The sequence below is a fragment of the Leptodactylus fuscus genome, chromosome 3 (assembly GCF_031893055.1).
Source record: "Leptodactylus fuscus isolate aLepFus1 chromosome 3, aLepFus1.hap2, whole genome shotgun sequence".
In the NCBI taxonomy this organism is placed as follows: Eukaryota; Metazoa; Chordata; class Amphibia; order Anura; family Leptodactylidae; genus Leptodactylus; species Leptodactylus fuscus.
In genome coordinates, this window is record NC_134267.1 from 135,686,751 (window position 1) to 135,712,444 (window position 25,694).

General features: G+C 40.6%; 1 protein-coding gene across 1 annotated transcript in view; it reads left to right on the top strand.

Annotated features, from left to right (window-relative positions):
* BMP5 (bone morphogenetic protein 5) overlaps window positions 1-25,694 on the top strand; it is a 111,111-nt gene that overhangs the window by 62,351 nt on the left and 23,066 nt on the right. The window contains exons 2-3 of the mRNA XM_075268387.1: window positions 1,213-1,405; window positions 7,405-7,553. Coding sequence (XP_075124488.1) covers window positions 1,213-1,405; window positions 7,405-7,553 — 342 coding nt within the window. The remainder of the gene's footprint in view (window positions 1-1,212; window positions 1,406-7,404; window positions 7,554-25,694) is intronic.

The following is a 25,694-nucleotide window of genomic DNA, read 5'->3' on the forward strand; positions in this document are numbered from 1 at the left end:
CCTGCCAAGTACTGACCTCATGGGCATACGCAATAGATAGATCGGGACACCTCGATTTAAATTCCATGGATATATATTATCATATGCCTGTAAAATGCAGCAATATCTCAAATACTAAACAACATTATCCTTATATCCTGTGTACTCAATGAAATAATATGTAGGAGTGAAACCTCTCATGGATATACTCCATACATATAGGGCACCCAAAATAGCACAATCCACACTATAGAACAGATGCATCAAAGTCCCCCACAGGCCTTTGGGATTTTAATATATATATATATATATATATATATATATATATATATATATATATATATATTGGTAAAAACTGTAAAATTTATCATTTTATCAGAAGTTTTCATAGATTTATCTAACAAAACTTTCCAACAGCAGCTGTTAACACATTACTCTTGCATATTCTTAAACTGCTGTGGAGAAATGAAAGGTGCGATCTGAATGGCTGACAGTTATGACAGATTTGATAAATTAGGTTTTTTGGTGCCTCTTTGTCAACCAATCACAACACAGCTTGCATTTTGTTTCTACTCTTCCAATGATAGCTGTGCTGTGACTGGCTACCATGTGCAACAAAGAACAGTTCTTTTATTATAATTCTGCCCCAAAGTTTGATGTCTTCTAGGGAACAGAATATATAACTATACATTTAAGAAACAAACATTCAATTTTTTCACTGATACATAAATTCATTCCTGGCTGTTTATAAATACCATAAAATATAGGGCTTTGTAACAATTTTAGACAAGATTGTTTTTAGTGCATTTTATAGTTATTGTAGAGGAGATGTGATTAATAAAATACACATTGCTACTGCTATGTAACTCTGCTAGAGATTCAGAATTTTCCATATAAGTGGTTCCCCACCATTACAGTGTCCTCTTTCATTCTTACCTTTCCCTTGCCTGTGTCTGAAACCACTTTTATGGCATGAACGTTTTAGCTGTTCTAGTATTATTTCCAGTTGCTCTCGTGAAATTTTAGTAAACTAATGAGTTTTTTCTCCTTTCTCGTTTGAAGAGAACACTATTTCTCCCTTCACCTGGAAGCTATGTCTGGATTTGTGGTTTTGCTGTTTACCCACTGTCATACGGGGCTGCCAGAATGTTTTCATTTCTAAGCTATATAAATTCACAGTTAATCATTGACTGTATTTAGGGTTCACTCCTGGAATTTTCTTTTTCCTTTCAGTTGAAAGAGACAAGGACTTTTCACACCAACGGAGGCACTACAAGGAATTCCGATTTGACCTCACTCAAATCCCACATGGTGAAGCTGTGACAGCAGCTGAGTTTCGGATCTACAAGGATCGAAGCAACAACCGCTTTGGCAATGAAACCCTAAAGATTAGCATTTATCAAATCATCAAGGAGTATTCAAATAGGTAGTGTAGTAAAATCTATATTTCTTCTAAAATAAACTTCAGTAAAGACTATGCAGACGTGCAGACCATGGGAGAATTTTACTTATTTTGTTAGGCTAAGACCTCATGTTGCGGAAACACAGTGTTTTTGGCTGCTGCAGAAGTACAGCATAAATAACACAGCTTTTTACTGTGCCATTCCTATGAATGAAATTTTGTTTAATCTGATTGCTGGAAAATACAGTGAAACGCAATGAAAAATACTGTGGGAAAAAAAAATCAAAATGTGTTCTTTTCTGCATAGTGTTTTGCTACATGGGGCATTAGCTTTAAAGTGGTTGTCCAGAACCAAATCAGATTTTAATACTAATGACCTATCTACAGGACAGCTCATTACTATGTGATCTGTGAGGGTCCAACCCCACGCAGATTATCAATTCTAGCAACCTATGGGTGTGGTACATGTAATAGGATCAGCACAGCAGCTTCTGGCTCCTGGAAGCTACTAGAACAGATGCTCTCTGGGGTAAAGGCTTTGGACCCCTACAGTTCAGGTCCTAAGTATGAAAATTTGTTTTGGGGCCAGACAACAGCTTGAGGCTAAGGCCACATGTATCGAGCCAACAATCGAAAAACTCTGCAGGAAAGGCGGTGGCAGAAACATATTGCAGTTTTTTCTGAAGTGTTTTTCACAAAAAGTCTGCAGAGTTTTACTCTGTGGACTTTCTGATTCTATTATACCTACATAGAAAACGCCAGCATTTCCGTAGGTATAACTGACATGCTGCCATTTGCAAAAATGCTTACATTTTTGGAATCGCAGCATTTCTGCTGCAGACTTTTTTCTGCAATGTGTGGATGGGATTAGTCAGAATCGAATCCATTTTTCAGGTAGTGTAAAACGAGTTTTACACAGTGTTTGCGCAACATGGTGCCCCAGCCTTATGCTGGTTTCAAATGTATGCATTCCTGTATGATTCTACTAAATCTAACCTAGATCATTACAAGCTACAGTTTTGGTTTGCTAATGTTTGATTTTAGTAGAACTAAGGGATCTGGATATGGCTCAGTTACTGTATATCCATCAGTCCTATAGACTGTGGCTACGCTCGAAAAAACACAAGGTTACACCGAGCAGACCAATGATAGTGTAGCAATTTTTGGTGACAGTTTGGTATATAAAAAAGAGGTACCGTATTTTTCGGACTATAAGATGCACTTTTTTCCCCCCAAATTTCGGAGGAAAATGAGGGTGCGTCTTATAGTCTGAATGTGGGTTTGCAGCATGGCCGTGCTACTGCCACCGCTGGTTTTCTTCAGCGGCAGTATCGCGGCAATCTGCAGGCCCCGGCAGCTAAGACACTCCCCGACATCTGCTGTAATAGACCGGCGGATGCCGGGGAGTGTCTTAGCTGCCGGGGCCTGCAGATTGCCGCGCTACTGCCACCGCTGGTTTTCTTCAGCGGCAGGAGTGTGACAATACTGCAGGCCCCGGCAGCTAAGACACTCCCCGGCATCCGCTGGTCTATTACAGCAGATGCCGGGGACTGTCTTAGCTGCCGGGGCCTGCGGATTGCCGCGCTACTGCCGCTGAAGAAAACCAGCGGTGGCAGTAGCGCGGCCATGCTGCAAACCCACTGCTCCTCCGGAGGTCCCGACAGTTAGTTAGCCCCCCCCCTCGGCCTCATACCTTTAGTGATGCAGGCCGGCTCCTGCACGGCGAGGCCGCAGGAGCCGGCCTGTTCCGATGACAGCCGGGAGCCTAATGAAGGCTCTGAGGCTTGTCATAGATATATATTACTATCGCGGCTGGTCTATGACCCTCCGCGATAGTAATGTATAGAATCTCCCATAGACGGCAATACACTTGTATTGCCGTCTATGGGACTTGCAATCAAATGATTGCAGGTTCAAGCCCCCTAGGCGGGGGATATTAAAATAGTAAAAAAAAAAAAAAAAAACACTTAAAAAAATATAAAAAATAAAATAAATAAAAGTTCACCTCCTTTCCCTAGAATACATATAAAAGTATAACATTACTGTGAAACATATACATTAGGTATCCCTGTGTCTGAAAATGCCCGGTCTACACCTGGCCCCACAAAAAAAACGCCCTATACATCCCCGTACAGCTGCAGGGTCACCTGTCAATGTGGACTTGCAGCTGTTCCAAAACTACAACTCCCATATATTAAATATTTTACCATTTTTTGCCTGAAAATTTTTTTTCCCTATTTTTCTCCTCTAAAACCTGGGTGCGTCTTATAGTCCGAAAAATACGGTAGTTCATAAACCAAATGGCCTCTCACCTGTTTGGGTTGTGACAAGAACGTTCAAAACCAACGTGTAGAGTTTTTGCCACACCGGGCAGACAAAGCAGGTGGAGGGAGCAGCACGCCTTACATCTACCGGTTATCCAATAGGAATCCGGGAGTCACAAGGAAGAAAAAAATATTGAGTGTTGACGGCGCTCTCTGGTCAAAAATGGATGTTCTTTATTGGAGGGTAACAGGCACAACGCTAGTATAACACCAAAAGCGTTTCGGGTTTCACTCAGCCCTTTCTCAAGTGCATTAACTTAATCCCCAGAAGGATAACTGCGGCAAAAAGTATAGAGATGCGTTCAGAACCAGCTATTTGAACGCTCGAAAGCCTCCAATAAAGAGCATCCATTTTTGACCAGAGAGCGCCGTCAACACTCAATATTTTTTTCTTCCTATAGACTGTGGCTAGGTGCTTAATATTGATTGTGTTTATAGGAATTTGTGAAAAGACCCAAATTACTGTAAATCAATGTAATTATCTGCTATAACATAAAAATATTCATAAAATATGAATATACAAGCTGTTTTGGCTGGTGATCATCAAAGGGGCCAGTGAATTGTAAATGAGTGGGGAATAACAACCACTTTTTATTCTACTTTTTTTAAAATGTAGATTGTGAGCCCCATCTTTGGAGTATGGGAGGAAATCCAGGCAAACATGGGGAGAGCACACAAACTCCTTGCAGATGTTGTTCCTGGCAATATTTGAACCCAGGACCTCCAGCGCTGCAAGGCTGCAGAGCTAACCACTAAGCCACCGTGTTGCCCCTCACTTTTTATTCTACTGAGGACATTTGTCTCACAGCTAGCCATGGGATTGTTAGGAAGAGGACTGGTGGGAGGGACATGATTGATCTCCTGGTTATAGACAGTGCTATAGACACTGCTATGAGGAAGGGCGTTCCTGACGGACTGTCAGAAACGCCCTTCTGACAGTGAAGAGCTACAGTACTGGCACCGATAGCTCTTCATCAGGGGCACAGAACGTGAAAGACGATAGTGCACTGAATTCAGTGCACTGTTGGTTTTCTAGTGGTGTATTACACCGCATGTGCCCCAGGAGAAAAAAGGTCCCCTTTAATACCCTGATTAATGTACTGGAATGCTGGTTTTTATGGCATTCACAAAGCAGCCAAAATTAGGTTACCTGTATTTTGCAGATTGGTGCGATTACAGCAATGCCCAATTTATATATATTATTTTATTGCCCTATTCTTATACCCATTTACTGTGCTGCATCTTTTTTTTGCAGGGCTAAATGTACTTATTTATACAACTTTGGGGAATGTCTGATGTTTTAATTGGCTTTTATTGAAATTTTTATGGGAGGTAAAACAGAAAATCAGCAGCTTAGCTCAGTTGATTATTAGTTCTTGATTTGGCATTCACTGTAAATTTGTAGAAGTTTGAAAAAATTTTGGGAAAAAATCTTGATTGCAGCTCAAGAGATGAAAAACAACCATAGTATTGTTTTATGGCGTTTTCTTCAGACCAACTGAATAGATACATAAACAAATACACAGACAGATAGATACATCAAAAACAAAGTCATAAAATAAATCTAGTTCAGAGAACATATAAACTAAAATATACATAGAGATAATAAATAGTATAAGGGCCAGTTCACATGGAGTTAACGGCCGCAAAATTACGCATGCAAAATTACGCGCGTTAGACGCCCATAACGACCCATTGAAATGAATGGTATCTGTTTTGAGCGCTCACATTCTGACACGTGTATACGTGCCAGAATGCGAGCTCGTTAACTCCGTGTGAACTGGCCCTAATAATTTAAAAATGGATATAATGGGTGTCTGTGTACGGTCAATGAACGGCAATAAATACATAGTTAGATAAATAGATGTATGTGAATGCCAATCAGTCTTGAATTAGTTAGATAATATAGAACACCTAGGTCAAGTAGGAGGTAAAGAGAGAAATATATAAAAAAGGAAACTATCATCCAATAAATAAATAAATAAATAGTAAACACATATATAAGTAATTGAAAAAAAAAAACAACAGTCAAATATGTAAATAAATAAATGAATGAACACAAAAATAGTATAACAAAAATCAATGAATATATCTAAAACATATTGTAAAATCTAGATCAGTAAGTATATGGATAAATAAACAGAATTAGGACTAAGATTAGAAATGGGCATGTATAAATATAATATAAATCGCACAATAAATAAATGGATAAATTCATAGATCTTTAGTCCCAATGCAGTTTTTCTTTTTTTTTTTTTTCATGCTGGGAACAAACATGCAGATAAATCATCTGCACTGTACCTGTGACTTCAGCCACTTTCTATGTGTCCTTTCTTCCAAGATCTACATCCTAGCAGCACCATTACACTACATTACAGCATCTAGTGGCCAAAGTCGGTAGTCCTTACTATGCACCATGTAAGTAGTGAAAACTAAGTTTCCCAGGTGGACCTTGCCCTGTGTGCTCCCTAACTGTCCATCCTTTCTAAGAGAAATCATCATGTAGTGCACACTCCATATCTATTAGGATAGTAAATGCATGGTCATGTAGCCCTGATCTAATAAGCAGCTATCAGGACGTTAATAACAAACTGAGCATGCTCATCCTGAATAAGAAGGACTGCAGGTGGTATCCATTGGCATTGGTAGGGAAAGGGGGATTTCATAACACTTATGACATACAACACACAGAGACCCTACCCCCAGAGAAAGCACAGTATTACTGCCCAGTTGGCTTTTATCCCTTAATTTGTAGCAACCCTTTATTGATTTTTATGCCTGGAATGTCCAAATGGATTTGCATAATGAAAATACCAATGCTCAGAATAACAGCACATATCAGATGATGTATATTATTGGGCTTTTCAGACCTGGTGACAACTCCTTATCTGCGAAAGAGAAGAAGAAGAAAAAGTTACTTGCATCAGATATTTCCCAGTGCTATTCCGCATTATGGGAACAGTGTAGTGCACCTCTAATCTGTATATGATCCACAGACTTTTTTGAGCCAATAATGATGGAAATAATAATATTAGTAAATTTCGTATAAAATCATTCAATCAGTATTAAATAATATAGTAGATCTAAAGTAATTGTGCAATAAAATAACACTAAAATATGGAAACGCAGCAGTAAAAATAGCTGCATTTAACAGTACCTGCAAAGTGGATGGAATTCTGGTTAATCCCATCCACATATTGCAGAAAAAAATCTGTAATGCTTAGATTTCAAAAACCTTTGCATTTTTGGAAATTGCACCATATTAATTATACCCATGGAAATATTGGTGGATTCTGTACAGGTATAATGGAAGCAGAAAGTCTGCAGAGAAAAACTGCAGAATTTTTGTGAAAACCACTGCAGAAAAAAAAAGTGATGCGATTCCACCATGTTTTTTTCTAACGCCATTATTTTTCATTATACACAAGAATCATGCTCTCTACAGTCAGGTGGGTGGTCCCTGATTTTCTGCTCCAGTTAAGGACTGCCCACCTGACAGCTGAGATCATAATTGTGCTGAAATTATCAAAAGTGATTGCTCTGGAACAGAACAACAAAAAGCAGTAAATGATAATCTGCAAAGAATATGTCTATTGTTGAACTCTTGTCTGTTTCCAAACAGTGGAGCTATGAATGCAGCTCTGTGTTATTACACCCACTGTAACAACCTTGCCTTCTGTTGCTGTTTCTGTTTTGTAGGGATGCAGATTTGTTTTTACTAGACACTCAGAGAGTTCCTGCGTATGAAGTTGGCTGGCTAGTGTTTGATATTACAGTAACCAGTAACCACTGGGTGATCAATCCACAAAACAATCTGGGTTTACAGCTATGTGTTGAAACATCTGACGGTAAGTTGCTCAATGAACAACTGGAAACTAGAAAATATTAACTGATATTAAAATTATAACTAAAACATATTAACTGATGTTATTTTGCTGTTTTCCCTTTTAGTTTGTTAACTGTTTGACACAGTGGTTTGACCACAGTTATGTCCTTCATCTTGTAATAAATTACTGTATGAATATTGATACCTGATATAGTCCAAATGTTATACTGTACATACTTTCTCCAATTGTTATCTAAATATATGTGTTCAGTGTCAGATAGAGGTTCCTTTGGCCCACCCTCCAGCAATCCCTAGGTAACAGACCTTAGTACCCCTGATATTTGGTTATTCTTTGCTATACCAATTGTGTTAGAGGATGGGCCCACCAGAGGATCCCCTGGTACTCTGGGGGGCTAGTCTGATGTTATATGTGTTTTTGAGTAAATGCACATTTCAAGTTGCTTTATAATTCCTTACTTTTGTGCTTTATCTTTCTCTATTGATTGCAAGTTCTATTATCAAGTAATAGACAACTGTTGAATTATAATATAACTTGTGCAAAGCTGTGATTAAAAAGCCATGGTTCATTGATCCCCTAAGTTAGGTCAACAGTGTTTACTCGGTAGGGGACTGACCCCCGGCTCTTCATAATTAGCATAAGGAAGGGTCCACATACAAACTGCCAAACTTGATCCAGTCTTGGCCATAAACAAGAGAATTGTAGAGTAATTCAATATATACTAGGATATTCTCGTTTATGAACAGGACTGGATCATGTTTAGTGTAGTTCCCCAGGCAAAGTATTTAAAAGGGTCTCGTTTTCAGTTGCAATGTGAACACTTGAATAACTTACACTTATATAAAGAATATACTTTACTTATATTGTATATACTTTATTAAATTATATAAATTTATTTATATAAAGTGGCAGGTTTCACTTATTTACTTATTCAGCAATCTAATATGTGTATAAAAGTATCTCCAAGTGTAAGGCTTTAGTATGCATGACCCTTTGTTCATCTCCAAGATAATAAGTTCTATCAGAGGCTTTCTTACTACGCTTCTGCTAACTGGCAGTGGAAGGAAGAGAATTAATCTCAGGCCCTTAGTAATAAATATTAGTAAAAGCTATCTTTATATTGATGTAGGGATGTGGAAAATATATTTTCAAACTCCTGGGAGGTGCTGGAGGGAAGTGGGTGATGGGGGTCTATAGGTAATAGTGGTACCTGAGCAATTGCTCATTTTGTCTCTCTTCTTATTCAGCCCTGCTTATCTTTATTATCATTATTAATGGTAGTGTGTATACTTGACTTCACTCCGCTCAGACAGGGAACACAGGATACAAGTTATTGTAATGTGTGTGGGTCAAAGTAGTAGTCAGACAATTTTCACCTATCCCGTGGACATATGCTATACGGTGTAGTTGTAGGATGAGCTCTTTAATGATGCATAACTCCCTAACCTATAGGACAGCTGGGAATCTGTCAAGGTTTCACATACTATATAACATGTCTGCCCTTGCTTTAGAGATACGAGAAGTGTTCAATACGTTATCTACCTTACTGTGTTCTATCAGTGTTAAAAAGCTGAGCTTGCCTGTGTAGGTTGAGTCATATCTAGACATACAGCACACACAGCGGCAGTTCAGTCTGTGTCTGAAACTACTGGAAATGACAGGATGGCAAGTGCAGTACAATGCGGGTCTACAAAGAAATTGAGGGATTTGAAGCATTGTTCTGTCATTAAATTCCTTATAAAGGAAGAAAAGAAGCCTAAAAGAAATCCATGAAAGGATGATGTCTATATATAGTGATGATACAACTTACTAATACCAATTAAACTGTTAGGTCAAGCTGCTTAAATGGGGTAGGAAAACAACTGAAGATGATTCTTGTTCAGGTCGACCTGTCAAAGCATTGTCAGAGTAAATGTGCCATAAAGTGGAGGCCATGATTTTGGAAGATAGATCTAAATCTGTTATATCTTACAAATTAGGCATTTCAGTTGGCATAGATTCTAGTATCATTCATGATGATTTCGGTGATCAGTTCCTGGTGAGCACAAACATGTCACCAGCAATTTTGGCCAAAGGAATTTAGACATGTTTAGAGATAATCCAAGAGATTTCTATTCACAGGTTGTTACAGGTGATGAAACAGTGGTCTATTAAAATGATCCTGAGACCAAACAAGAGTCCATGCGATGGAAGCTCAAGGGGTCGGGAACTCCAAAGTAATTTTGTGTGCAGTGGTCATCTAGAAAGATCATGGCAACAGTTTTTTTGGGGTACAGAAGATGTTTTATTACTAGAATGCATGCCTCACAATTACTATGCTTCAACAATGAAGGCATTTCATGAGGCAAAGAGAAATGCTATGGGACGTTGTCGGCATTCGTGTTGCTGTTACATGACAATGTGGCAGCTCACAAGTCTCACAAAGAATAGGCTGCAATTATAACTTGATAACAATTTCCTGATGACCATATAGTCAAAGAGACAGGAACAGGGTTTCTCTTAAAATTTGGTGTTCATATTCATGTAGATAACTCATTGAACCCCTCGTAAGTATTTCATATTTTCTGCCTATGGAATCTACTTCTTTTTTTTTTGGTAAAGATTTTAAGAATGTAATGTAGATAATACATGTGGTTCTTGACTCACATTAAGATAGCATGTATTCTTTAATATTGTGAAATGAAAAATGAATTAATTATACTTATTAATGATCATAAAGAAGTAGGTATATGATATAAAACATGTGCATAATGCCAGGATGTCCTCAGTGCTTTGCTCCCCAGCACAATATCCTTACTTCAACCCCAGTGACCTAATACCACTATCATCTTGCTGTACTATTATGCGGCAATCAATCTATCATGTTAATTAGAAACAGTCTCAGTACAGCGAGAGGTCAGAAGAGCTGGAGTTGAGGAACTGCAGCACTGTGCAATACAGATATAATTCACAGCCACTACAACATGGATCCATGATTTCGTATGTTCTCTCTGACAGCCAAGCCTGCTGCCCATTAAAATAACCTTCATTAGTGTTGTGATTCACCTAGACTGATTCATCAGGGATAACAAACAGTAGCCAGACTGTATATTTTGATCGGATGCTCTCCCAGACAGGGAGGTGAGATGGCATGCAGACAGACAGGATTAAAATAACCCATCATCAGAAGAAAAGTATTTTCTTAGAAAATGTTCAATGTTAAATTGTAAAATGGAAATTAAGAAAACCTGGAAGAATTTAAAAAACTTAAAATATTACATCTAATGGCTGCAGTTTTTTTAGGCTAGTGTGCTCAGTACATCAAATATTATAAAAACTGGGTTGCTAAAGATGGATCATTGATTTAGTGTTATATTCTAATAATCATATTTTAGGATGGAAAGATTATTACCTTGAATATGAGGCAATTAAAGCCTAATAGGGGTTTTAATTGTGTTATTTTTGCAATGTATATTTGCATAAAAATTTTTTTACGGTAAGTCAGACAAGGCTGTAACAGCCACCACATGTTATGTATACCAGCAGAGATGGATATATATATATATATATATATATATATATATATATATATATATTTATCAGGGTCTGAGGTTGCTAGTTGGGGTGGCATAGACACAAAAGTCCAGTTTCTTTAGCCCAAAACAGAGGTAGAGTTTATTTTCACTCAAAAAGGTAGTGCAGCAACAAAAGGAAACAATACAAAAATAAATACCTGCCCGGCTAGGCTCTAACTAAACATAGAATAGGTTACCTCACCTAGAATAACAGAAATCCAAAAGCCAGTAGAATAATTCAGGACACAGCTCCAAAAATATGACCTCTCTGTCAGCTCTCCAGCCAAGCTCTGCCCAAAGTCTGCCGCTGGAGCTGGCCTCTTAAGCCTCCTTGACAAGGAGACTCTCTGCAGCTGAGTCGCTGCCGGAACATCCCCAATGTGTGGACTGGAGGGGGGTGGAATGACTGGTCCCACTATCAACCTACCTGCCATTTCTAAAAATACAGCCCAATACTGAGCATTTACCAAAATGCTCAGCAGACGAAAGTTGTCTGCTGAGAACAAACATTCCTTCTGGAGTTTTCTCATCTCACCCACCTTAGTAGTCTGGGTGAGATGTACACCCCCTCCATTACCTGACCAGCCATTGGCTTACAATATATATACATCATGTGATCAAAAGTATCCAGACACCCCCAAAAACATAATTTTTTCATATTAGGTGCATTGTGCTGCCACCTACTGCCAGGTACTCCATATCAGCGACCTCAGCAGACATTAGACATCGTGAGAGAGCAGAATGGGGCGCTCCGCAGAACTCACGAACATAGTCAGGTGATTGGGTGCCACACATCACACAGGTCAATGCCAAATGACACCTCGCTGGTGTAAGGAATGTAAACCTTGGGCGATTGAACAGTGGAAAAACGTTGTGTGGAGTAACAAATCATGGTACACAATGTGGCGATCTGATGGCAGGGTGTGGGTATGGCGAATGCCCAGTGAACGCCATCTGCCAGCGTGTATAGTGCCAACAGTAAAATTCAGAGGCGGTGGTGTTATGGCGTGCTCGTGTTTTTCATGGAGGGAGCTTGCACCACTTGTTGTTTTGCATGGCACTATCACAGCACAGGCCTACATAGATGTTTTAAACACCTTCTTGCTTCCCACTGTTGAAGAGGAATTCGGGGATGGCGATTGCATCTTTCAACACAATCGAGCACCTGTTCATACTTCATGGCCTGTGGTGGAGTGGTTACACGACAATAACATCTCTGTAATGGACTGGCCTGCACAGGGTCCTGACTTGAATCCTATAGAACACCTTTGGGATGTTTTGGAATGCCAACATCGTTGCAGGCCTCACTGACCTACATCGATACCTCTCCTCAGCAGTGGCGTAACTACCGCCATAGCAGCAGAGGCAGCTGCCACAGGGCCCGGGACATAAGGGGCCCGGTGACAGCTACCTCTGCTGCCCCCGCTGTTATCACAGACAAACTGTTTTAACTGTGCTAAGAGCGGGGGAAAGCTGAAAGGACCTTGTGTGACGTCATCCGTCACATGACTGGGTGGGCGTGTCTATAGCCCGTACAGTCCTGGAAAGAGAAGGAGAGATCTGCTGCGAGGTAATGAAGGGGAGGGGGAAGGGAAGGGAAGGGAGATGCAGGAAGGAGAGTGTCTGTCTGTGTGTAAGTGTGTGTGAGTGTGTATGTATGTGTGGTGAGGAGCAACAGTAACCTAGGGGCAGAGATGGAGGAGAGGACATGAAAATGTGGGTAGAGATGAGGAGTGCATGAAACTGGGGGCAGATGGAGGGAGGGTATGAAATGTCATGTTACATCAGTGTGTTATTAAAGATGGCCAACACCACCAAAGACTGCAGCGGAGCCGGAGACAGGTAAGTAACTTTTTTTTTTTATGTCTGTATCTCCCCTCGGTCTCCAATTATTATACTCCGGGGTCTGAAAATACCCCAGAGTATAATAATTGTTCGTGGGTGTTCATTATGGGGCATAATCCCGTGTGCAGGGGCCACAATGGGGTGTAATATTGTGTGCAGGGGCCACAATGGGGTGTAATATTGTGTGCAGGGGCCACAATGGGGTGTAATATTGTGTGTAGGGGCCACAATGGGGTGTAATATTGTGTGCAGGGGCCACAATGGGGTATAATACTGTGTGCAGGAGCCACTATGGGACATAATTGAGCGTGCAGGAATGCGGCGTGTGTGTGGGGGGGTAGTCGGTCGAGATCTTCGGTGTCGGTCGAGAAGGAGGGGGGGGCCCATGTCAAAAGTTCGCCACGGGGCCCCGCCATTCCTAGTTACGCCACTGCTCCTCAGTGCAGCACTCCGTGAATAATGGGCTGCCATTCAGCAAGAAACCTTCCAGCACCTGATTGAACGTATGCCTGCAAGAGTGGAAGTTGTCATCAAGGCTAAGGGTGGGCCAACACCATATTGAATTCCAGCATTACCGATGGAGGGCACCACGAACTTGTAAGTCATTTTCAGCCAGGTGTCCGGATACTTTTGATCACATATATGTGTGTGTGTATGTATTTATATGTATATATATTTTATGAATACAAAAAAGAGGTTGCCCTGGAATTGGACAAATCACAGAGGAAAGAACCCATGACGTATGTGAGTTACGTCGCTGGGTCCTTCCGGCGGCCATCACTGAGGCCAGGGATTGCCCTCACCAATTCTGGTGAAAACACGACACGTCTGAACAGACACTGGCTGGAGCACCGGGGACAGATGGGGACAGATGTTCGTTCAGGTGTGTGCCAGGACACTGGAGCACCAGGGACAGTGTTTTTTTGTTTGTTATTAGAGATGAGCGAACAGTAAAATGTTCGAGGTTCGATATTCGTTTCGCGTAGCCCCTCAATATTCGACTACTCAAATCGAATATTGAACCCTATTATAATCTATGGGGGGAAAATGCTCGTTTCAGGGGTAGGCAACATTCGATCAAATTATACTTACCAAGTCCACGAGTGAGGGTCGGGCTGGATCCTCCGAGCAGTCTTCTCCTTGCAGCGTCCCCGCGGCGTCTTCCGGCTCGTCATTCACTCTGCCAGGCATCGGGCCCTGGGCAGAGCTGACTGCGCATGCCCGCACTACAAGCGGACATGCGCAGTCGGCTCTGCCCCGACCCGATGCCTGGCAGAGTGAATTAAGCACCGGAAGACGCTGCAGGGACGCTGCAAGGAGAAGACTGCTCGGAGGATCCAGCCCGACCCTCACTCGCCGCGGGGAAGCTGCACAGAGAATACTTCTAAAGGTAGGAGAAGAACCAGCATTGATTGGCCGACTGTATAGCATTTGGACAATCAATGCTGGTTCTGCATCGAACTTTTACATTTGAACAGCGAGTGGTACTCGATCGAGTACGCGTATTTCGAATACCGTAGTATTCAATCGAATACTGACTCGATCGAGTACTACTCGCTCAGGGCTCGTTCACATCTGCGGCCTGGTCTCCGTACTTAGGTTTCCGTTTCCTGCCTAAAACACAGGCAGGATACGGAAACCTGCAGGAGACTTTCTCACCCATTCATTTGAATGGGTGAGAAAGCTGTCCGGCTGTGCGCGGCGGTGAGCGTTTTGCGCTCTCTGCCGCGAAACCGGGTTTTATAATCCGGACACAGAGTCGGACATGCAGTACTCTGTGTCCGGATAAAAAAATCCGGTTTCGCGGCGGAGAGCGCAAAACGCTCACCGCCACGCACGGCCGGACCCGGTCTATGGTTTCCGTCTTCTGGCATGCAGAAGACGGAAACCATAGAACAGAGACCCCAGATGCAGGTGTGAACCCAGCGTCATCTCTATTTGTTATATTTCACCTTCCTAATATTTCAGCCCACTCTGTGACTTGTCCAATTCCCAGATAACTCTGTTAAAGCATAACAAATCTTTTCTACTATGGATTTTCTGGCAGAATTTGTCTCATTCATAATTTTTTTGGAATATACTTTATTAGCAAATTTTGTCTCCTTTCAGTGAAATCCTACATCACTTTATTCTACTCTGTGCTTCTATATTGAGAGCTTTTCCTGCCTCTCACTAAGTAACTGTATGTGGTGTACAGATTTGGAGTACGGGGTTTTGTAAAATGTAGAGAAATTTGATGGTAGGTAAGAGTCACTTCCAGTGGCATAACTAGGAATGGCGGGGCCCCGTGGCGAACTTTTGACATGCCCCCCCCCCATCCCAACTGACGCCGAAGACCTCGACCGACCCCCTCCTCCGCACTCTATTATGTCCCTTACTTGCCCCTGCACACAGTATTAACCCCAATAGTGTCCCCTGCACACAGTATTAACCCCAATAGTGTCCCCTGCACACAGTATTAACCCCAATAGTGTCCCCTGCACACAGTATTAACCCCAATAGTGGCCCCTGCACACAGTATTAACCCCAATAGTGTCCCTTGCACACAGTATTAACCCCAATAGTGGCCCCTGCACACAGTATTAACCCCAATAGTGTCCCTTGCACACAGTATTAACCCCAATAGTGGCCCTTGCACACAGTATTAACCCCAATAGTGGCCCTTGCACACAGTATTAACCCCAATAGTGTCCCCTGCACACAGTATTAACCCCAATAGTGTCCCCTGCACACAGTATTAACCCCAATAGTGTCCCCTGCACACAGTATTAACCCCAATAGTGTCCCTTGCACACAGTATTAACCCCAATAGTGTCCCTTGCACACAGTATTAACCCCAATAGTGTCCCTTGCACACAGTATTAACCCCAATAGTGTCCCCAGCACACAGTATTAACCCCAATAGTGTCCCCTGCACACAGTATTAACCCCAATAGTGTCCCCTGCACACACTATTAACCCCAATAGTGTTCCTTGCACACAGTATTAACTACAATAGTGTCCCCTGCACACAGTATTAACCCCAATAGTGGCCCCTGCGCACAGTATTAACCCCAATAGTGACCCCTGCACACAGTATTATGTCCCTCTGTGGACACCCATAAACAATTATGATACTCTGGGGTCTTTTCAGACCCCAGAGTATAATAATCAGAGACCCGGGGAATAAAAACATTAAAAAAACCAAAACACTGTTGCTTCTTACCTGTTCCCCGGCTCCTGTGCTGTCCTCCTGTGCTGACCAGCGCTCGCGTCCTTCGTTAATGACGTCGGACGTCACATGACCGGGTTCATGTGACGTCAGAGACGTCAGACAACAGTAGGACGGAGGCCTGGCAGGATCGCGGAGAGGTAAGTAACAGTTTTTTATGTTTATTACCTCTCCCGATCCGCCGGTCATTATACTCGGGGGTCTGCAAAGACCCCCGAGTATAATGATAGCCTTTGTGGGGCCCGCAGTGTCACTTGCCGATCCCGGCCCAGCCAGGATCGGCAAGTGAATAGGGCCCGTAACTGCCTATTGAAAAAAAACCGCAGCGGTAGCGGCTGTCACCGGACCCCTAATGGCCCGGGCCCTGTGGCAGCTGCTACTGCTGCTACCACGGTAGTTACGCCACTGGTCACTTCAAACAATCAGATCTGCATTGTTATAAAATGTAGAAACTTTTGATGTTATATGAAAGATAAGATTCTTGGGGCTGTGTTGTGGGAAGTCTCATTTGTAGCTTATTTCCTTTGCTCTTAAGGTTTCCAAGAGAAACTTACATGCTCTGCGAAGTTGCAGAGTGTGCCTTGAGAGGTCGGGTAGAAGCTATACCTGTGATCCATTAAAGTCCATATTTCCTTTATCTCTCACAGCAGTCATTATACTCTTGTTAATTCTATAGAAGTGAATTCTACTTTTGATATCCCTTGGAGGAGCATTGTCAGGTGGCCTTAAGCCCAAATACCTTTGAATACAATTCATTTTAATGGTTGCAGTGGGGATCAGTGGGTAGCCTCCTAGTATAGTTGCAAATAAGGTTTGATCAGTGGCATCCTGGTCTTGTGGAGCAATGGAACACCAGTATCTGCTTAATTCCAATTCCAACATTTCTCCAATGATGACAGCTTTATAAGCCTTCCAGCATACCAAGAAACTCTAAGGGCCCCTTCACACGGCGTAAGCGCACTGCTGATTTAGACACATATACACGTGTCCGAGCACGGCGTTTCAAAACAGAGCCCATTGATTTCAATGGGAAGCACGCATATATCGGCATATATGCACGCTTCCCATTGAAATCAATGGGCTCTGTTTTGAAGCGCCGTGCTCGGACACGTGTATACGTGTCTAAATGAGTGGCGCGCTTACGCCGTGTGAAGGGGCCCTAAGACCTTAGCAAAGTGCACCTTTGTTGTAAGTCAAGTCTATCAGTAATGAACTCCTGCTGCTTCTATCTCAAGAACTTGGAGATCTCACCCTGAGATAGACTACCTCCTGCTTGATTTCTCCAATTCATGAACATGTATTTCAAAGTCTTGTTCAGCAGGAAAATATTGTATATACATTTTGAATTGTATATATTTTTTGAGGTCTCAGTAATGCTGATAGGAGAGCAGGACAGCCATGAAACTCAGCAAATACACTTCTTCACATGGCCATAGGCAAGCTACATTCCCAGAAAAAATATTTTGTAATAAAATTACATTATCTTTATATAACTAGCATTCTTTTGGAATAAGGCATAGGAAATAACAAGTTCTTTGTCATGGATTTCAACTTTTTCTTAACCTGTAGGAGCGCAGAATGTTTGGTTTAGTCTTATACCCACTTAATTCTAAGTAAAAGAGAGAAGTGGAGAGTATCTATATCTTTTTTTCTGGTCAATTCAATATTATAGAATAACTCAGTTTAAAACTATTGCTAGGAAGTACTGGGTTCTATGGGTTCTAGATAGATAGTGTTAGGAATTTGCTACTAATGATCTGTCTTTGGGATAAGGGTCGGTTCACAGTAGCGTATGTATTCCGTCCAGTTACAGTCTACATGGAGTCCCCCCAGATGGAATACAATCACAATTTCACATGACCCAGGATGTCACATGATTGGGCCCTGCGTCTTGGGTCATGTGACAACAGGTTGCGTCCAGAAGTAGGCCTGAACCTGCCCAGAGCGTGAAAAGGTAAGTAACACATTTTTTTATGTTCTCTTACCTTTCCTGGACCTCCGATCATGATACTTGGGGGTCTGAAAAGACTCCAGAGTATAATAATGATGTCTGTGGGGCTAGTGGCGTCACTAACCAATCCTGGCCACTGCAGCGGTAGCGGCTAACACCGGGCTCCTAATTTCCCGGGCCCTGAGGAGGCCACTACCCCTGCTACCCTGGTAGTTATGCCACTGCTCCATGCAGACTCTAACCGGACGGAATACATATGCTAGTGTGAACCAGGGGTAAGTCATCCACAGCAGACTGATGGTGATCCAATGATGGTCTGCCGCAATCTTGAAAAAAACTTTTATCTATGCCTGATATTAGAACAACTCAATGATGATGTTTAGCATTCTAGAAACCTTGGGGGGCATTTATCAATACAAATATGGCAGTTTTCATGTGTACTTAAAACATAGATTGACAGCAGAAAAATACTGTTCTATATACAGTAGTTTTCCTTTATACTATTTTTTCTTTGCTTTCTTCATGTTAGACACACTGTAAGTTTATTCCAGACATGTTTAACATTCACTTACTGTTGATTTTCCAATCACATCTGCTAAAGTTTTGCTCTAAGTATCTACTATTCTTTCAGTAAAATAATATTTTCTGACATTGTGTAATTCCGTTGAAATGTACAGTGTTCATGCTGAACAGCTTCTACTACTTTTTTTTTAACACTTAAAGGAGTTAGTTAAATTCTCCAAACACACAAGTTTACATGTAAAGATTTATGTGAGTTTGTTCGGAGGAGTGAATTTACCTCTTTCCATCTGAGGAGACAGTATAGTGTTTTCTTTTGACATATATTATTCTTAAAGGCGTTATCCAGTTTTGTCAAAAAAACATTGGCGCTTTCTTTAAGAAAGAGCTTTGGTTCTTCTTCTTAAGAATTGACATCACATCTTTGGTCAAACGGCCATGCAGTTTCTCAGTTCCATTTAAATAATAATAATAATAATAATAATAAATTTTATTTATATAGCGCCAACATATTCCATAGCACTGTACAATTTATAGTGGTCAAGTACAGACAAAAAGATGCATTACAAAGAATTACCATAACAAATGTGAGGTACCGAGCAATGTGGCTGTTACCCGCTCAGAAGATCCTTCAGAGCACTGGATAACTTGGGTAGTGGTGGAATGGAGTTGTGGACAGCAGCTGGGGCCCTCTGCATCTGCAAGGGATGGTGAACAACAGAAGAAGGGCCGGAACGAAGAGGCAACGCGCTTACTCCAATTGGTTTAGAAAAACACACGTAGCTTTATTTGAAATAAAGCTATGTGTGTTTTTCTAAACCAATTGGAGTAAGTGCGGTGCCTCTTCGTTCCGGTCCTTCTCTTGTTATTACAAAGAAATAGTCAACTCACCTTACAATCTATGAGGTAGAGGGTAGCAGGGGTGGCATCAGAGGTAGCATTGCTTATACAATGGTCAGACAATTTAGAAAATAGAGGTTACTGTCATTACACAAACATAAAACTGTATGAACCATCACCAGTCATGTCCTTTAACATGCAGATGGTGCCTGGACATATAAAGTTAGCCTGAAATGGCAACATATCATGTGGAGTAATGTTGGAGCGAGAACAGAGAAGGGTTCATTGTAGGGATTCTAATTATGGTACGGAAGGGTTTACATTAGGAATTGGGATAGGCCTGTCTGATAAGATGTGTCTTTAGTTTGCGCTTGAAGCTGTAGAAATTGGGAGTTAATCTGATTGTCCAGGGTAGAGCATTCCAGAGAAGTGGTGCAACTCGGGAAAAGTCTTGTATACGAGCGTAGGAGGTTCTGATAATAGAGGATGTAAGTGTTAAGTCATTGAGTGAACGGAGAGTACAGGTTGGGCGGTAGACAGAAATGAGGAAGGTGTGGCATTATAGAGAGCCTTGTGGATGAGGGTGATAACTTTATATTATATTCTGTAAATAAATGAAACTACGCTACAACATGGCCAAGTGACCTACAGATCTGATGTCACTTCTTGAGAAATGGAAATAAAGCTCTTTTTGATAGAAAGCAGCCATGTTTTTGATTCCTGCATAACCCATTTAAAACAATGTTATATTTTAATTGTAATCTGCTATAATGAGTAGATTACTTGCATGAATAAACTGAGATAAATATGACAAAATGCTAAAGCAATTTCTATATTATAAACATTTTTAGCAGAAAAGTGTCCACAGGCAAAAATATCAATTGCAGAAAGTATACCGTATTTTTTGGACTATAAGACGCACTTTTTTTCCCCAAAATTTTGGGGGAAAAGAAGGGTGCGTCTTATAGTCTGAATGTGCCTGGCCTGGCACCCGCCGTAATAGAGAGGCGAATGCCGGCAAGTGATAGACGCCGGGGCCTGAGACATCGCTGCGATCCTCTGCCCTGAATGAAGCCAGCAGCGGGAGGAGTGATGCTATTCCGCTCCTCCGTCCCCCCGCCGCTGGCTTCAGGCAGGGCAGAGGAGCGATGTCTCAGGCCCCGGCGTCTATCCCTCCCCGGCATCCGCCTCTCTAGTACAGCGGATGCCGGGTCTGCAGTCTGTCAGCGGCCTCTTCTCCCCCGGGGCCAGTCCCCACCGGCCCCGTACCTGTACAGTTGCAGGGCGGCTCCTGCGCGGCGATATCGCAGGAGCCGACCTGTTCGGGTGACAGCCGGGAGCCTAATGAGGCTCCCCGGCCTGTCACGGCTATATTAGTATTGCGGCTGGTCTCTATGACCAGCCGTAATACTAATAGACAGAATGTCCCATAGACGGCAATACACTTGTATTGCCGTCTATGGGACTTGCGATCAAGTGACCGCAGGTTCAAGCCCCCGGGGGGGAATAAAATAGTAAAAAAAAAACAAAAAAAAAACCTTTAAAAATATATAATAAAAATATGAAAAATAAAAGTTCTAAATCACCTCCTGTCCCTAGAATATATATATAAAAGTAGAAAATCATATGTCATAAACCACCGGGTTTTTTTTTTCAATACAAGGTGATCTAAGCAATAGATATTCCCCAAAATGGTATAACTAAAAAGTACTTCTGGCCCCGCAAAAAAACCCACTCTATGCATCCCCGTACAGCTGCAGGGTCACCTGTCAATGTGGCCTTGCAGCTGTTGCAAAACTACAACTCCCATATATTAAATATTTTACCATTTTTTGCTTCAAATTTTTTTTCCCCTATTTTCCTCCTCTAAAACCTAGGTGCGTCTTATAGTCCGAAAAATACGGTAAATACAATGTATTTTGACATATCTAAATAATAGTCTTGAACAATATAATGTGTTCCAGATTTTGACTGATTATGAACTGAACAGGCATTGTAATCAATCAGATAATCTACATTAGAACAATAGAATGAACCACAATATTGTGAGGACTATTCAATGCTTTGCCTTCTATTACATGAGAAAAGTTCAGGTATTTTCTATAGACCACAAGGAAGCGTTTGGAGATATGATCTTAAATTTAATATTTTTTATTAGAAATAATAGATACTAGCCAAAAATAATCTTAAAATGCTTGAAAAAACAATCTATTTAACTTGCTAAATTTATCAGGAGACATATCACAAATGAAAATATATCCAGTACATTTGAATTGAAAATATCTTTAGATATCAGATAGATTTTATCATATTGAGATAGTTTTGATATGTTTTTTGCTATTTTTGTCTTTTTCTAAAATATTCTCAGGAAATATCTACTATATTACTAACAAGGGAATATCAGAATAATAGAAAGTTTTATTTTAACAGATTTGTAGGAATTGGCTACTCTCAAGTTATTGCTAAATTTATACTTTAAGGTCTTGCACATAAATTCTAAATAAAGCAGATTAGTTTATGTGATCTAAATTCCTAATTACAGTTATAAATGACAACACTATTGGGACAGCAGCTACAGAGAAGTAGATGGGCACTGTTATATTATTATTATTATTATTATTATTATTATTATTATTATTATGTATTTTTTTTCTTTGGCATTGTACAGTCCCTGCAAACTGGATGGGATTCTAGCAAATCCCATCCACACATTGCGGAATAATCCATGTAGCGGACATACTGTGGTTTATAAAATCTTGTAGTTTTGGAAATTGCTGCAAGTCAATCATAACCACTGAAAAGCCAGTGTTTTCCCTATAGGTATACTTGAAACAGAAAGTACGCAGAGGAAACCTCTGCAGACCTTCTGTGAAAAGTGCTGTGTGAAAAACCACAATACATTGCTCTGGGATTTTCCTTCAGCGCTTTTCTTGTGCGCTATGTTGGGCATTAACCTAAGGTTAAGGCCTCATATTGCGAAAATTCAGCTTTTTTGTTGCAGATTTTGCTGGAGTTTTTGAACCAAAGCCAAGAATGGCTACAAATGGAATAGGAAATATATAGGAAGTGCTTGTATTTCTCCCTTCTGCTCAATATACTTCTGGCTTTGGCTTAAAAAAAAAATCACAGCAAAATCTGTAAAGAAAAAAGATTTCGGCAACGTGTGGCTTTAGCCTAAGTGCTTTATAAATCAGACAGCCTTAATATGCTTTTGTATAGTTTTATGATACCTGTATGTTCCTTTGGATTTTAACATTACTGTCTTTGAACATAAGAAATAAATCGCTTTTAACAAAAAGGTGGTAATTCTTTTTGTTAATAGTTGTCCTTTAGAGGGCATCACATAATTCCAAAAGGATTTCTCTTTCAAAATGTCTTGGTTTGTACATTTGTCCCAGATCTCTAGAAGGAGAGTGCCAGAGTTAAAGATTTTTTATGCATTTTTAAGCGGAGCGTGCTTACACAAAATTTTGCTTCTTTTTAGAAAAGCTCCAAATAATAAATTACGCTAGTTTCACACCTGCGTTCTTCTTTTCGTTCTGTGCTTTCCGTCTTCTGCATGCCAGAAGACGGAAAGCACAGACCGGGTCCGGCCGTGAGCGGCGGTGAGCGTTTTATGCTCTCCGCCGCAAAACCGGATTTTTTTTATCCGGACACAGAGTACTGCATGTCCGACTCTGTGCCTGGATTATAAAACCCGGTTTCGCGGCAGAGAGCATAAAACGCTCACCGCCGCTCACGGCCGGACATCTCTCTCACCCATTCAAATGAATGGGTGAGAGAGACTCCTGCAGGTTTCCGTCTCCTGCCTCTGTTTTAGGCAGGAAACGGAAACCTGCATAACGGAGTTGACAACGCAGATGTGAACGAGCCCTGTCCCTTAAACCTACAATGAAGGAAATAAGTATTTGATCTTTGGCTGATTTTGTAAGTTTTCCAACTGACAAAGACATGAACTGTCTATAATTTTAAGAGTAGGTTAATTTTAACAGTGAGATATAAAATATCAAAAATAAAATCCAGAAAATCACAATGTATAAATTTTATAAATTTATTAGCATTTTGCATAGAGAAATAAGTATTTGATTCCACTGGCAAACAAGACTTAATACTTGGTGGCAAACCCTTGTTGGCATGCACAGCAGTCAGGCGTTTTTTGTAGTTGATGATGAGGTTTGCACACATGTCAGGAGGAATGTTGGTCCACTCCTCTTTGCAGATCATCTCTAAATCATTAAGATTTTGATGCTTTCACTTGGCAACTCGGAGATTTTGCTGCGTTTATTTGCGCCAAAGTCAGGAGTGTCTTTGAAATAGAATGGAAAATATAAAGGAAGTGTTATGACAATTTCCTTCTGGTAAATCCACTGCTGACTTTGGCTCCAAAAAAACGCCACAAAATCTGCAACAAAAAATGCTGTATTTCTGCAATGTGGGGCCTTAGCCTAAAACACTCCACAATTCAGGTACAAATGGAATAATAAATTTGTGCCAGTATTTCTATATTTCCTATTTGTATAATGAAGAAAAAACGGTCAGATATAAAATGTGAACTAGAAATGTGTTAATAATAGCTATCACTCACATAATTTTTTTTACTTGTTTAGACATATTTTTATAATTCTGCTCTGGGTAAATTAATATATTGCCATACTATAGGTGTAAAAGTGTCAATGGCTTTATCTGTTGAAAACTACATGCTCCAACTATTAACCTGACGGCAGGATTCTTCTTGCAGCATTGGTGTATCTTATTTTCGTAAGTACAGAGCCGGCGCTTCATTGCCTTGTGCCGGTTTTACAAGTGCGTTTGGCAGTGTAAGGTAACCAGTTCTAGTTCTTATTTGCATTGTTTCATTGGCAGACTAACAGTAAAAGGACAAAAACAGTCAATGTTTTCCTGAAATAGCATAAACTAAGCGACAGTAGAGGTCAGGCCACAGAACAGAGGGACATCATTTCGCATAGTTTCCTAATGAGATGTTTGTTGTTGGGGAGAATAATGATGTTGGCGTTATAGTCAAGAAAAATGATGCATTTAAAAAGGTCACAATGTTTGTGGCCATATTATAATGCTGGAATTTGGAAGTCCAGCATGGGAAGTTTACACTTAGAGAATAGTTGCTGAATGGTTTTATTTAGCATAACATGAAATACTGGCAACATGTGAGCTATATAATAACTAGACAAACCTTCTGTAATTGTCTTACACATGTCATATTACAACATAACAAATGTGAATTCAGAAAAGATCCCGCTGTGTTATTTTCTTATTAAAAAGTACCATTTTATAAGCAAGTTAAACTTATGGTGGGATAGTCGCATGAGGGTTGAATGGATACAAATAGTACAGACATATATATTTTTTAAGGAAAAGTTCACACAGAGCAATTTGACAATGATTTTGAGGAGGATTTTCTCTGTAAAATAAGCTCCAAATTCTATTCTGAATCTGCCTTCCAATACCTTCAATGGGAGGCAGGGCAGGTTTAGACAAAATCTGACCCTGGGCATAATTAAAAGTGAGACCTATAAATAACACCGTCAGATTCAGAAATCTGTGCATTGCTAGAGTCTTTAAATAATCAGGGGAATAAAAAACATTTCTTAACATTCATATTTTTATATACCACGATACTAGAAAATTACTGAACAAAATACACCATGCAAAGATACTACCTGTAGTACTAATAATACTGCTACATCTCTATAAATCCCAGGTAATACATTACCTCCACTCCGTGACTACCTCCATTAGCACTACATAGCCCATGAAGACACCACAAACTGATCACTATATAATAAATGTATATCCTTTATTACATCAATAGCACAGGTTTTTAAAATGAAAAAAACATAAACACAATCATACATAACAGACAATTAAAAAGATATATCGGTAAGAAACAGGCCTGGATTACTACATAAATCAATTGTACATGTAAAAAATTCATGATATGACTAGAGATGAGCGAACAGTGAAATATTCGAGATTCGATATTCGTTTCGAGTAGAGCCTCAATATTCGACTACTCGATCGAATATCGAATCCCATTATAGTCTATGGGAAAAAATGCTCGGTTCAGGGGAAACCACTATTTGAAGGAGAGTCACCAAGTCCACGAATAGAAGGAGGAGAGTGTTTAGGAGGAGTGCTGTGCAGTTAAAGTGCACGGATCCCATTATAGTCTATGGGGTCCATGCGCTTTAACTGAACAGCGCTTG